Genomic DNA, 15,160 nt, shown 5'->3' with positions numbered 1-15,160 from the left:
TGAAAATAATTGTAAAAAAAAATGTAATTGCTATTTATTGTGAATGAAAAAAATAAAATGGTTGAGTTCATTTAATCTGTATGTTGTCCCTAAATATCGCAACTTTAGAGCCAATGAAAACTTGTCATATTTTAATTCTTTTTTGTTGGAGTTTATACAGATTATATGATGAGAGAGAGAGAGAGAAGCAAAGGACACTCTCTGGTGCAATTACAAAGAAAATAGAAAATCCAAAACAACTGGAGTAGGATAGAACAATCATATATTGACCCACAAAATGTTCAATAGAGAAGGTCGGCCAATATGGCATATGACCGCACAGGTGGTCTGGATCAGCACCTCCTAGAAATAGAAGGCCTCCGCACGGGTTGCCATAAACGTCATTCAGGCTACCTAGAAAGTTTGCCACATTTTGAAAAACAGCATCCTATTTCGTTACTTCCTATTTTGGCGTATAATCTTCCTGATCGACACACAAATATCCCATAGTGATTGAATGTGGGGCATAGAAATCGCTAATTCGGCGCCCTATCATTTCTTTTTCCTCACAACGATGTTACTGGCACGAGCAGGGAAATTTTTTTCCCCTGAATATTCTGAGGGAAAATGGACTACTTACTGACGTCACAAGCAGCGTGCGGAGGCCTTCTATCTCTAGGAGGTGCTGGCTGGATGCACAGTAGTATCGACAACGTCGATCCATACCACTACAATGGAACCTCCCCTAACGGGCACTCCCCGTTAAGCACTTTTCTGATCTCCGGTCCTGTGGAAAAGAGCTTTAATGTATTTCACTCCCCGTTAGCGAACACTGTCGACAGTAAAATCAGGCAAACTAATTTTTTTCTAAACTCTAATCTATAAATTTCTGGTCGTAATCCAAGATTTATCATAATCAACTAAGATTATGTTTTATCCCGAGCTCGTGTTGGTAAATTTGGTAAATCGTTAATTAATTACTTAATTAACTGGACATAACTATGTTCCACGATGGTGAATTCGAATGGTGTAATGTTGGTTTTGTTTGTTAATACGCATGCAGAAAGCCAACATTTGCAATACTGATAATGTTATTATGAAACTGTTTTTATCTTCTTCACACTTATTTTGATTTTTATTGCAAAATATGTGTAGTGCACGTATAATACGCGGGTAAAAATAATTAATTATTTTCATGAAGAGAAGAAAGGTTATAAATTTTCCAACATTTATCAAACTTTCCACCTTCATTTGAGAACTATGCACAATCCCAAAAGTGATAAATGTAGCGAAGTTTCATCAAACTTTTTTTATATATATCGAGACGATTGGTGATGCCTTTTACGCACGCAGTAACGTATACATTTTAACATTAAAATATATAGGGACAAATTGCATCTCGAAACGCCGTCCAAATGTGAAAGTCGTATAAACGAGGCCCCACTGTATATCGTACTTCCCCATTAGTGTACGTTCCCCGTTAGCTACAAAATCTTTGGTTCCCATGGGTGTCCGCTATCGAGAGGTTCTACTGCAATAAGATTATCGATGGTGCGGTATCGGGCTCTATTTAAGCGACAGACGTGTTCGCAGCTTCGGAAGGGTCATGGAAAGCAGTTGTATGTTTTCCCATGGATGTCTAATATATTCTCTATATCAGTGTTTCTCAACCTTTCTGAAAACAAGGACCAGTAAAATGCCTGAAACAATTTGACTTACCACTTATATCCCATATTACGGGACATTCCTGTAATTTTCGTTGTTCCGATTTTTCTCGTACATTTGTCTTGTTTTGTCAGCGATAAATATTTACTAAATTCGTGTGAATACACAGCGTTTCCATAATATAAATTATATTGAATGGCAAAAATTATAAATATTCAGCTCACATTTTTGTCAGGTTTAACGTTTTGTCCGCATTTTTTTGGAATTTTAATTACGATTGGTGATTGTGCCTACTTCTGACAATGTTTTTGATGGCAATTGGTTATGTCCCGTATTTTACGGACAATTATTTAAGATCCCTGTTTACCGTATATCAGTGAAATATGGTCATCAGAGGATTTGAATATTTTTTTCGTAAAATACACTTTTTTGTTCACTGGATCTGTAACAACCCTTTATTTCCACACATTTCAGTAATTTTAGCAGCAATTATGAAATTGCATTTACAGCAATAAATTGCAATTTTTGGCAAAATTTAATGATATTCCGCATTTGGGATCGCAATTTTCTACTTTTTTCTCGATGATGTATGGTGAAACTAAGTATAACGGCATAATTTTATTTGAACCCATATGGATATTACTAACATCAATTACAACGTGTGAATACTTTTATCAAGTTTGCCTGTGGACCACCTATGCCATCGTCGTGGACCATAGGTCGAGAAACTCTGCTCTATTGGTCTCAAGTTAAAAGCAATGGGTCATTATTCCATACGAGTCAGCGTTTCAGACTGATCTCGTACAATTGCATTATCGGCCATAAACATGGCAGCAGGTCAGCACCTCCTAGAGATAGAAGGCCTCTGCACTGTTTGCCATAAACGTCATTCAGACTACCTAGCAAGTTTGCCACATTTGGAAACACAGCATTCTATTTCGTTTCTTCTTATTTTGCCGTAGAATCTTCCTAATTGGCTCACAAATACCGCATAGTGATTGGATGTGGGGCATAGAAATCGCCAATTCTGAGCCCGATAATTTCTTTTCCGCACAACGATGATACTGGCACGAGTAGGGAATTTTTTCCCTGAATATTCTGAGGGAAAATGGTTTACTTACTGACGTCACAAGCAGCGTGCGGAGGCCTTCTATCTCTAGGAGGTGCTGATCAGGTCCGGTGACAGAAAGAAATGGTGCGAGCATAGGGTGCAAGAACGTCATCTCGATAGTGCACTACCGTCTCTGAACCTCTAATGAAGACATGGTCGCGATGCGATCGCCAAAAGCAATTTCCGTCCAGATCATCACACCGTTACAATGAAAAATTATCAGTTTGTTGCTTAACTTTTGAGCATGAGTATAGTTCAATATTTGGCAACGGATAGTAATTTCATTCTTATTACATATTCATTTATTCAGGGGATAATTTTACATACTGGAACAATGGAGTCTCTCGTGGATTCATTCCCTGATGTTTTTTTCCAATGGCGGTTCAAAGACATCGTGAAACACATTTATACTCGAACACCACCCTTCAGCTCATTTCACATACCATATAGGTAAATTTGATATTTTTATAAAATATAGCTTCCATGTACTTTATTTGATGTATTGTGCCTAACATCGAAAATTCCTGACCATATTAACAAATTTGTGAAGGGCGGACAGCACGTTCCAAGCATGTGATATCAATTTTGAAATCTTACAATCGCCTGTCTGCCAAATACAGAGTGATTCTAAATTCATGGGACAAAATTAACCCTTTAAGTTCTAGTGATAAGCGGTTTTTAACATTTTCCTGATCTGCATTATAACTGCCACAGTAGAAATCCCTAAACCTTCTAGAAATTGCCACCTATTTTGAAAAATAAGTTTTTTTTTGATCGGGCGTGAACTGATAAATAATTCACCCCCCCCCCAACACCGAAAATAGTAATAAAAGAAACAAGGAAGAGGAAAAAAGCTATCGTTATCTGTTATATTTGCTATACGCAATAATCACATACTACCTCGGGGGAAACAGAAAAACATCGTCTCTCTCTCCCCTTCTGTTATCAGACTTTGAACAAAAGCTGACTCCGTCCAATGGCAGTCGATTGACAGGACGAGGGCAGGAAGGAAAGCATGTTATCAGGAGAAGAACCTACAGTGGTATCTGAGTCGGGGTTGACGAAATAAAAGTGTTTTAAGATATAAAAGCGCCGAGATATTTCGGGATTGCCAAAATGAAGCGGATCAAGTTAGACAAGATATCTCGAGGTTGCCGCTATAGGGATTAACCACTTTATGATCAGGGACGTAATATTGCGTCCAAACGCCAGTGGAATGAATTCGATCTATCTGACTGTTTCTTCAACCTCTTTTTCCCCATAGCGAAGGTTTATTGTAACCATATGAAACAAAGTTGTGAGTGTTTCCCCCCCCCCGCTTCTCTCACCACCATCATGTTATCGCAACGAGATAGGGATCAACTGATAACAAGCGACTGAGATAACGTTGGTGGCGGTTCTCCTCAGCATTTCCGCCTTTCTCGCTCTCCACGGCATCCCCTCCCCCAGATACATATAATATATACATACAATATATATCTTCCTCAGATCTAATCCTTCTAATATATACTGCTTATAGAAGTGAGAAAGAGAACAAGTAAAAAAATACAAAACAAGTTTGTAGGTAAGGGCGAAAAAGCAATACTCTCTTATACAATTATCTCTGTACTGTTCCCCTCCCCACCCTCATTTCTTTCTTTCTTTCTTTCTACCCCTTTCTTCCTTTTTTAACGTGGAACAAGGCTACCACATTTATCGCCTATACGTGTAATACAGATCATTTCAAATTTACCGCCAGCAACTTGTACGCGAAGGGGTTAGAAGGTGATATAAGACAGCTAAACAAGCATTTTTGATCATAGAATGTGCAGTCGAATCAATAGAAAAGGCGGTACAGATTGTTTTTAGAGATTGTATAACAGCATTTCACACCCAAAACAAATACGTATCATATTTTTACGACGGATTTGCTGCGATATGTGCTGTCAACCATTGGAGTGCATATGCACCTTCGGATCAGATTAGAGTTTGCTTTTTATTGGTGCAAGGGCCATTAAGGTTATGCTGCACCAGACGACGATCAAGTGGTATAATGACTTGTAGAATTTGCGTTACCCAGGTTGCACCATAAAAAGGGCTACCATATTACATTACCCTGCACCCTCGATTGGTTGATTGTGCTTATTGCAGCAAATCCGTCAGAAAAATATGACGTTTGCTTTTGGTGTAGTGCACTCTCTAGAAACACCCACTACCGCCTTTGCTATTGCGATTGAACCACACATTCTATAACCAAAAAAGTTTGTTTAGGAGTATTAGACTATAGAGTTGTCACCTCTTAAAGTTTGTTCCATGAATTTAGATTAATAAGTAATGAGACACCACAATGGTTATGATAATGAGGTACTACCAGGACTGGACAAATCCTAGGAGCCAGATTCCTACAGCGACTAAACAATTGGTATTGGCACTAAAAATGTTCTTTGTGTGGTTGCTAAATTGCAGGCTGAGAGCAGCACAAAATGTTTGGAGTTTATAGCAGCCTAACTGCCAACATGTAAGAGGTTTACTATGTGTGAAAAAGTCAAAAGAAGCATTATTTTGGATCTTTTTCTTCGGGAAAAAACATTTTGGTGCCTAAAAATGTTTCTGGTGGCTACATTTTTTTTTTTGCAATTTCTCTAGCCTTGCTTGCTAACTACAGTATATACTGTATTCAGGGTGAATAGCTAACAGGGCGTACGGCATTTTACTAGTGAACCGTTGATCCTTGAGGCATACTTCCAATTAGAAAAAGTATCCAAATAACGTGTAGTACTCAGACATGTCATTCATTGTTGCAAGGGATTATAATAATTAAAATATAAATGTTAGCTTTTTATACAAACACCTTCTGCTCAAGAACTCAGTAACAAAGTTGTTGCCCTCTCTAAATGCCAACAAAAAAATTCCATGTTTTTAAGTGCAATATTCACTGAGATATTTGAATTCGAAAAACGGAGGGAAGTTGGGGGAAAAAAAGCATAAAATACGGGTAAACCGTTTTATCCGCAATTAACGCTGTTTTTCCCCAACTTTTCGCCTTCTTTCGAATTTGAATATCTCAGTCAATATTGCACTTAGAAACGGGAATTTTTTTTTGTTGGCATCAAGCGAGACAGGGCAACAACTTTGTGATTGGTTCTTGAGCAGAGGATGTTCGTATAAAAAATTAACAGTTATATTTTAATGACTATAATCCTTTGCAACATGAATGACATATCTGAGTACTACACGTTATATGGATAAGTTTTCTAACTGGAAGTATGCCTCTGGGATCAACGGTTTGCCAGTAAAATATCATAATCCCTGTTAGCTATGCACCTCGTACACATTCCTCTGCGGAATTTCTAACGAATCGGCTCTGCCGTCTTAACACATGGGCTCACCCGGGCGTCTCACGAGATCCGATTATAATTTTCTATAGTGAATATGTAAAGTGGTAGGCAGCTATTTCTAGCCAAGTCAGAGGCCTCAGAAAAATCAACTTGCCCAAGGGCTTCTGATGCTTTTAAGACGGTCCTTCGAATGGGTACATGCCGGAATGTGTGTTCTGAGTGTATGTGTGGCCCCTAACGTATTGATGTTGTGAGAGTTGCTCTTATTTCCTATTCTTACTGGTGCTCATCTGTGTAAAAAAAACGTGTATCTTGTGTATTTTTAATTGAACATGGTAAGGGCTTGAATTTTCATGTTATGTAAATATCATGTTATAGGTCCGCTTCTCTATGCAGAAAACTTTTTCAAATGGGAGAAATTGGGACCTTTTGGGGGAAAAATTGAATGGAGAACGGGGGGGTCTCACATTTGAGCCTCGAATTCGGAAATCCGCAGTAAGCCATCTTCAGCTGACCACCACTATGCCGTCAACGGTGGTCTCGAACCAGAGTGCCCAGCATGATGACCACACTATCGCACAATGGTGAGTTACTGTAGATCGACCTTGGGGTGCCGACGAAATTCCATAGTTCGTTCTCGTTCTCCGGGTCCTTCACGTGCACACAAATTATTGAAGATTCTCCGTTAGAGAGGTTTAGCGATCGTGCTGGCTAAAAAGATTTCCAAAAAACACCCGACATAATGTTACATATCAGAGTTTTTAATCCATTTTAACCCTTTAATTGGTAAACATGGAAAACATTGAAATATCCGGAGGAGAAAATTTTTGAGGAATTATATATTAAGCAAATGAGATATACGGGGTGATTATAAAAAAACTATCCCGACATATGGGCCCCTAACTATCATACCATTCACAGAAACTGAATGAAATTTTGGCATAAGGTATTTTGATGTATGCGCTCAAGAATGATATGGAAAACAACAGTGTCACTCTAACAGTTACGGCTACAGTGAGAAAATTTCGAAAACATCAAATGGCAACACCAAGTTTTTTGTATTGGAATGCGATCTCCATACTGGAAAACGCTAAATAGCGTTGGAATGGCACCTGTAGCACGAAAATCCCCGGAGCTAGGCAAGTAAAAAGGACTTTGCCGTGCACCAGAGCATTAATGTTCGTTTCATTCGTCACACCGTTTCTTCGGCTGAGATCCCAGCCTGATTAGTCCTCCACAAGGTCATGTGGAAAATTTGTGAAACACAATAAAATGCTTTATTTTATGCTGCTTCTCTGTCCTTATTGGTTGTCCTCACTTTTAGCCTACCTACCGCCGGTGATTTTCATGCTACAGTTGCCGTTCGAACGCTAATTAGGGTTTTTCACAATGGAGATCACATTCCAATACAAAAAACTTGGTGTTGCCATTTGATGTTTTCGAAATTTTCTCACTGTAGCCGTAACTGTTAGAGTGACACTGTTGTTTTCCATATCATTCTTGAGCGCATACATCAAAATATCTTATGCCAAAATTTCATTCAGTTTCTGTGAATGGTATGATAGTTAGGGGCCCATATGTCGGGATAGTTTTTTTATAATCACCCTGTAGATACCCTCAATCCTATTGCATGTCAAAAAAAATTATTGTCAATATTTAAAAAAAATATGGAATATCACTTCAGGGAACACATTGTATTTATATGATTGACATAGATTCGAATCGTATAAAAATGTCATTTGTTGCCACACAAATAACTTTTCTATCACTGTTGAAGAATGAAAGAGTGGAAGAGTCAAAAATCGTTTTTGCCAAGAAATAGGAGACACGTGTACCTTTGAACCATTTTGCTGGCAATTATAGAAATTTCATAGACAGCTCACAAGTGAAAATCGAATGTTTAAGAGTTGCTTGGAAGCATCAATGCCGAGACGAGCTCAAAATATACACAAAAATGCTTTTGAAAAGTATAAGAAACTTATGTTGCTTTTTTGAGAGCAACACTGTCAAATAAAGGGTTAAAGACTCGCCATGTTCTATACTACATGGTGGCACGTATTTTATGTGAGCACCAGATTCATATCAAGACCTGAAAATAAGTTATTGACTGTAGTAAATTTATATGGCTACACTAGGTGTTACCCGCGGCTTCACTCGCGTGAATTTGGTAATCCGAAAATTTTTCCTTGAGACCCCTTTAGGGAGTGAATTTTGAGAAATCCCTTCTTATAGCGAGTGCATCATAAAATGAAGATACTGACCAAATTTCAAATTTGTAGTTCCAGCGGTTTTCACTCGCCATGATTTCCCTATACATAGCATTTAAATCCCCTTATGACCCCCTTAAGGGTCGAATTTTGAAAAACCTTAGAGTGAGTCTTTATGTCATGAAATAAAACTACTGACCAAATTTCATAAATATAGCTTCAGTAGTTTTGGCTCTTCGTGATTTCTCTGTATAACCTTTGAACCCCCCCCCCTATGACCCCTTTAGGGGTCGAATTTTGAAAAACCCCTTCTTAGCGAGGTCTTTACGTCATAAAATAAAACTACGGACCAAATTTTATATTCATAACGCCAGTGGTTTCGGCTCGTCTATAATGAATCAGTGAATCAAGTCAGTCAGGACATGTCATTGTGTATATATATATATATATATAATAAAAGAGAGTACACACACATAGGCAATTAATAAAATACATAATATAGACAACACACGCATCAATGCGCCTTGAAAATTATGTCTTCTTCAGCTTGAATGCGCTGTTCTAATGCGGAAAGGCTTCTATGACGCTTCTCAACATATCCTCTAATGTAAAATATCCCCTATTTTACTGTTACGGCAATCTTTAATTCATAATCGTCAGTGAACGATGCACAAGAATTACCTTCTTCAGAGCATTCAAGAGGATATAGTCCGGAGCTGTTAAATTTTAGAAGTGAAAAGACTGAATGAAATAGCAAAGCTGGAAATCAAACAATTTGGAAGGGTATGGAGGACTCGTTTTTTTTTTATTGTTTTTTGACACAAAATAAAGTGTTCCAGACTCTGCCACGAAGCTGGCCTGCAAGAGATCTTGGCAACGGGATAAGTCCAATGGCAAAGTTCTGGCGTTCATTCATTCATGTCCTTTGCAAGTAATGGTTCCAACCACATCACAATAGATTCAAAAATGTGCATCTTTCGCAGTACAAAGGGGACGCAAACGAGAATGAAACTTTCAGTCACTCTCTGTAGTGCCTCAACGGAAATGAACGCACATGCATCGTGGATCCTCCAACTCAGATGAAAACTGTTACAAAACCGCAACGTGCCGTTCAGTAGTGATTGTTTGCGCCATCTTCTGTGCTGCGAAAGGTGTACATTTTTGAATAATGTGATGTGATTGCAATGACTGCTTGCAAAGGACATTTTGTAGCCTATTTTTCGGACTCTATACTTCGACTACAGCATACAGTGCCCCTGTCGGCAATATTTGTAACTAATTATGAAACTTCTATATACGATTTTTACGGCTTTCAGAATAAACATACCGCTTCTTTCATTCTTCTATCGATCGCCGTTTCCGATTTATTACATTTTAAAATCAGGAAGACCTTCTTGGGACATCTATGCGCGAGCACATTTTGACAGTTTTCAATTCAAATTGGAAGATGGAATACATCCCACTGTTATGTCAAAAATTTCTTTTGATAAAAATGATATTAATGAGATCAATAGTTTACACACACTATTGTTAAGCTAAAAATATCCATCTGAATCGATATTGATTTGAATATGAATCATGGGTTTTTCTGTAACCCTTTTATTATTATAATTGTTACAAAATTTTTAGAATGCCTATTTCTTACTGCCGTGAAGTTGATGATTGGTGCGGAAGCTTTTATAAGTTCATGCCAGATTCTCGTATACTGATGAGGAGCCAGATGTTTGGATATCAATTTTTCAATGAAAGACCCGTAAGTTTCAATATTCTTTATTCAGTAATTATACAGGGCGCATAGCAAACAGGGATATGGCATTTCACTGGCGAACCGTTGATCCTAGAGGTATACTTGCAATTACAAAAAGTTTCCAGAAAATGCGGAAAAATCGTTTTACCCGCATTTAACGCTGTTCTTTCCCAAATATATAAAGTACGGGAATGCTGAAAAATATCTATTAAAATACCGTATATAAAAACGTGAACACAAAAAATAATACAAAATCAGGATTGAGATGGCAATTCGAAATTGGTGAATGATTAAAACACTATTGAAAATTCAGATTTTTCTGATAAATTATTCCTTGACTGATGCAATATCATAATTAATGAAAATTCAGAAGTAAAGGAAAATTATTCCGTAATTAAAAAACTAAAGGTAGATTTACATAAATTAGTAAAAATTGAAGAGGGATATAAATATTAACGCAAATTTAGGATGGATAAAAATTAATAAAAATTCAAGATTTACGAAAATTAATGAAAATTTATAGAATTTACGAAAATTAAAAATTTAGAATGAATCACACAACTAATAAAATTGAATAAAGATTATATATTATTATATAATTAATAGAAATTTTGGGATGAATGAAAACTTCCGAAATTAATTTAAAATCCCATAATGAATGAAAATTTGGAACTTGTGAAAAGTCGAAACAAATGAAAGGAATGGTCACAATTTAAAATTAATAAATAATTCTAAAACTGCTGAAAATTCATATTTAATGAAAAATAACTAGATTTAATGAAACACCAAAATTAGTGAAATTAATAATGAAAAATAACTAGATTAATGAAACACCAGAATTAGTGAAATTAATTAAATTTCAGACTTAATGAAAAATAATCCCTCCATCGATCAATGAAACATCATAATTAATGAATATTCCGAATTAAAGCGAAATTCATGAATTTAATGAAAATTATTTCGTAGGCTAATTAAAAAAATAAAGTGGATATTTTTTCTCTAAAAATTAATAAAAAATTCTGGATGGATAAAAATTAATAAAAATTCAGAATTAATGACAATTCAGAATTTTGAACATTCACACAATTAATGAGAATTTGGTGTATCAATGAAAATTTCGAAAGTAATGAATCCCATAATGAATTCTGATATTAAAATAATTCCATAATGAATGAAAATTTAGAGCTAACGAAAAGTCAAAACTAATGAAAGAACAATAATATTTAATAAAAATTCAGAAAGAAATAAATTAATTCAGGAATTAATTAAAAAAATAATTTATCATACCGTGTTTACGTAAATAACATTGTGATACGTATATTAATTAAACAATATTTCATAAGAGAATGCGAACTCCATTAAAATCACTGTTTATTTTTTCAAACTGTTTATTTCGTTCGGGGGGACCAAAGTGATAGAACAATAGATTTGGCCATTTTCCCCCCTTTTTTCGGTTATCTTCTCACATTTCGGGGAGGGGGGGGGCAGACCCCCAAGTTCCCCCCACCCCCTCCCAGCTACGCCCTTGGAAGGAAACCTGTCTTGAACGGAATCAAAATATATCATCGATGATTAATGCTTAACTAAAACGAAAACCTGTCTGAAATGAAATATTATTTTAGTCTCTTGACGTTCTATTTCATACAGGTATCACTGTATCTGATAGCAGTACTTGATGCAAATTTTATTGAGAAATTGAGCTGTTATGCTGAAAATAAGCTAGCCAAATGCTAACCATTTATTACAGACGATTTGCGAACGCTGTTGCGAGAGCCAAGGCTGGAGTTCATTCTCGATGCGTGCAGAAAAAATTTGATTCAATGTCACGATGCCCAAAACCCACAATCCAACTACGTACAACTAGAACTCCTTAATACACGTATATGAAGTCGTCTTACGTATAACGTAGCTGCCAAGTCTCCCGGATTTCTAATAAATCTTTCGGACTCCCGAAAAATGCTTACATCTCCTGAATTCTCCGCACGTGATTCCAAAAATCCCTACATATGTGGGGCAAAAAATCTATTCTCAAAGAATTTACCCGAAAAAAAAGACGTTTTTCGTTGCTTTCGTTTTTGATCCGTGAAGTGACGTCACAAGCATTGTGTAAATTGTCACTATTGCATCAAGTCACAAAAAATATAATAAATTTCATTTTGCGGAGAAAACAGAATTCGATAATCTGCCTTTCGACATCCAAAACTGGCCTGATCGCGTGTATCTGCTTTGACTATATCCTCCGTAGAATCCGTACGTCTCGTTTCGGGCCCGATGGATATTTTTTGGTTGGCGAGATTTGATTTTTTGAGAGTAGTAATGACATGCAATTTAACTGGTTGGCCATGATTGGCGATGGCTTGCACGGTGTCACGTTTTTGTAAGGGGGGGGGCGGAACTCATAATTTCACTTTTAATAATGAAAAATCCCTGCAATGTTTTCAAAAGATCCCTTTTATATTTATTTTTGTGCGGAATTCGGATCCCCGCGAAAACCTCCCAAATTCTTATTCTCGAAAGTTGGCAGTTATGGTATACAGTAATATATTCTTACTTTTATCAACCTCGTTCACTACGGCATTGATTCAAACTTTCTGGACATAGTGGTGTTTCTCACCAACTTTAATAACCGAAACCTCCCTTTCCCTGAAACCTTATCAACTCAAACTCCACTTTCGAACATTTTGCTAACCCTGTGATGTACCTTCGAAGTTTCTTGCCCCTCAACACATAATCAAGAAATAATTTGCTCGATCACTGCTGTTTGATTCTCTAAACTTATTTTGGTGGGCAATGTAGGATTAATTTAAATGGGGGATTGTCTGGAGAGAGCCTTAGCTAAGGATTAGCTTCGGTCTTGTTGTTTTGGTTGACTCGCTCTCGCTGGTTATATTTATAATTAAAAAAAAGGAACAATATATTATATATAAAATAAAAACTACATGTAATGGTTATTATGAAACCATTCGTGTCCCCTCCCGCCTAGCACCCGCTAGAAGAGATGAATGGAGGACACTTGTGGTTATCACATTTACATCATTGTTACGGGAACATCATAAAAATTCTTGTTTTGGTCCCGTTAGTACACGCAATGGTTTTTTATTAGTAGTGGCAGTTATTAGTGGATGTGATTTTTTTGTTTTTTTTTTTGTTTTTATCTATTTCTGTTTTTCCCTTATTTTTGTAAAAACATAATTTTACTAGGTATAATACCCAGCGCTGCCCGGATCTTCTTCAATTACTGGGAGGATTGAAAAAATGACAAACCATTATAAGAGAATAAACTGTAATACTGGCAGCATCAAAGAAGTTACAAACCATTGTAAAGCCATGTGCTATGTATGTCTGAAACGCATTGTTAGGGAACCACGGTAACCGAAGCAAACATTCCGAAAGTGACTGTTGGGGCCCAGTAACTATGTTGCCCGACGGTTTTTCGCCCATTTCGGACATTTGCCCAGCTCTGACGAATTTTTAAGGTAGCCTATGGTTCAATCCCGGTCCTGTTTGGGCGACGATCGGTCTAAAATTGTTGATTTGTACAAAGAACAAACATAGATATATACTTTCACATTTATGTATAAGATAAATCTGGTGGACAGATTTTTGTTTTTCGTTGGCGTGTATATATCTGACAAGGCTTGTAATTTGCTGCTGTGTTTTTGTTTTTGATTATTTGAGTGAACCATTGTTTTCTATTGTTTTCGGAATATTTGTACATGTGCAGATGTTTTGTAAATTTGCACTCTGTGGCATAGTGAACTGGAGTACCCACCATTCCGCAGGCACATTTGTCTGTTCGGTGGCGTTTCCGCTCATGTAGATATTAAGGGAATGGGCCGTGTCCTGTTATGTAGATAGGCCGAGACGATTCGGCCTGGCAGTTATATATATGTATGTATATGGGTATTTCTCTTTCCTCTATTCAAGTTGTTCATGCATTTCATGTCCACAACACACGTGCGTACTCATATTGTCGTATTCATGTTGCTCGCCGAATAAGGTGCTAAGCGAGATGGCGCGGGTGATCCCTAATTGGATATATTACCCCACACAATATTTTTATTTTGTATATTTTCATCAGATCCACCGGAGCGAGGGAACTCAACCCATTAAAACTGATGCTGGTCCACAATTTATCAAACCCACTTGCTCACCAGCAATATGTTGAGCGAGATGGTTCGCTCCGATGGATATTTTATATTCTGCAATAAGATTTTCGTGTATGTTTGTTGTATCCTGTGTACATAATATGACAAGTGTAAGATAACAGATGAGATGGCATGGACCCCCTCCAATTGCTTCTAAAGTATACCTTCATTCTAATATATGTACATTCATCCTTCTTAAAGAAACCCCAAAACTGTTTTTTTCTCCAACTCCCAACCCCATCTCGTTTGTAATCACCACAAAATTTGTTAATCGCGACAGTACCCAATTGTCCGGGGAAAATATGTTGTAAAAATTGTGTGTGTATGCTTTTTATTATTTTTTCTTTTTCTTTTTTTTGACTCAAAATAAAGTTTTCCGGACTCTGCCACGAAGCTGGGCTGGAAGAGATCTCGGTAACGGGATAAGTCCAGTGACAAAGTTCTGGCGTTCATTCATGCTGCTTGATTCTTTATATTTATAAAATTGATTTTCTATCTGTGTGTGTATGTTCTCTATACAAATCTACAATTTTAGATGGATCGTCGCCAAATTTTGCATATGCAAATAAATTTTGCAAATTTTGCAAACGGGGCCCGTCTTGAACGATAGGCTACTTTAAAAGTTTGTTAGAGCTGGTCAAATGCCCGAAATGGGCAAAAAATAGTCGGGGAACAATGTTTCCTGGGCCTCAACAATCACTTTCGGAATGTTTACTTTGGTTACCGTGGTTCCCTAGCAATGCGTTTCAGACATGCATATGCCTTTACAATAGTTTGTCACTTCTTTAATGTTGCCAGTATTAAGTATAATAGTTTATGCCTTTATAATGGTTTGTCACTTTTTCAATCCTCCCAGTAATTGAAGAAAACCCGGACAGCGCTGGATATTATAGCTAGTTACATATAAAAGCCACCACAAACTAGAGCAACTATAAATACCTATTTCATTCATGGTTTGAGACTTGAAAATGTTTTATTGCAAAACA

General features: G+C 36.9%; 1 protein-coding gene across 1 annotated transcript in view; it reads left to right on the top strand.

The window, feature by feature from the left end:
- The window catches only part of LOC149074176 (saccharopine dehydrogenase-like oxidoreductase), a 53,016-nt gene that overhangs the window by 16,984 nt on the left and 20,872 nt on the right, over positions 1 to 15,160 (top strand). The window contains exons 6-7 of the mRNA XM_089246679.1: positions 3,066 to 3,205; positions 9,909 to 10,032. Of these exons, the coding sequence (XP_089102805.1) occupies positions 3,066 to 3,205; positions 9,909 to 10,032 (264 nt within the window). The remainder of the gene's footprint in view (positions 1 to 3,065; positions 3,206 to 9,908; positions 10,033 to 15,160) is intronic.

This window comes from Pholcus phalangioides, unplaced genomic scaffold (assembly GCF_987345545.1).
Source record: "Pholcus phalangioides strain wild (caught in Gottingen) unplaced genomic scaffold, Ppha-v1.0 ptg000017l_1, whole genome shotgun sequence".
NCBI classification, from domain to species: domain Eukaryota; kingdom Metazoa; phylum Arthropoda; class Arachnida; order Araneae; family Pholcidae; genus Pholcus; species Pholcus phalangioides.
The sequence above is the reverse complement of the archived record's forward strand: the minus strand, read 5'-3'. Positions and strand labels throughout refer to the sequence as shown.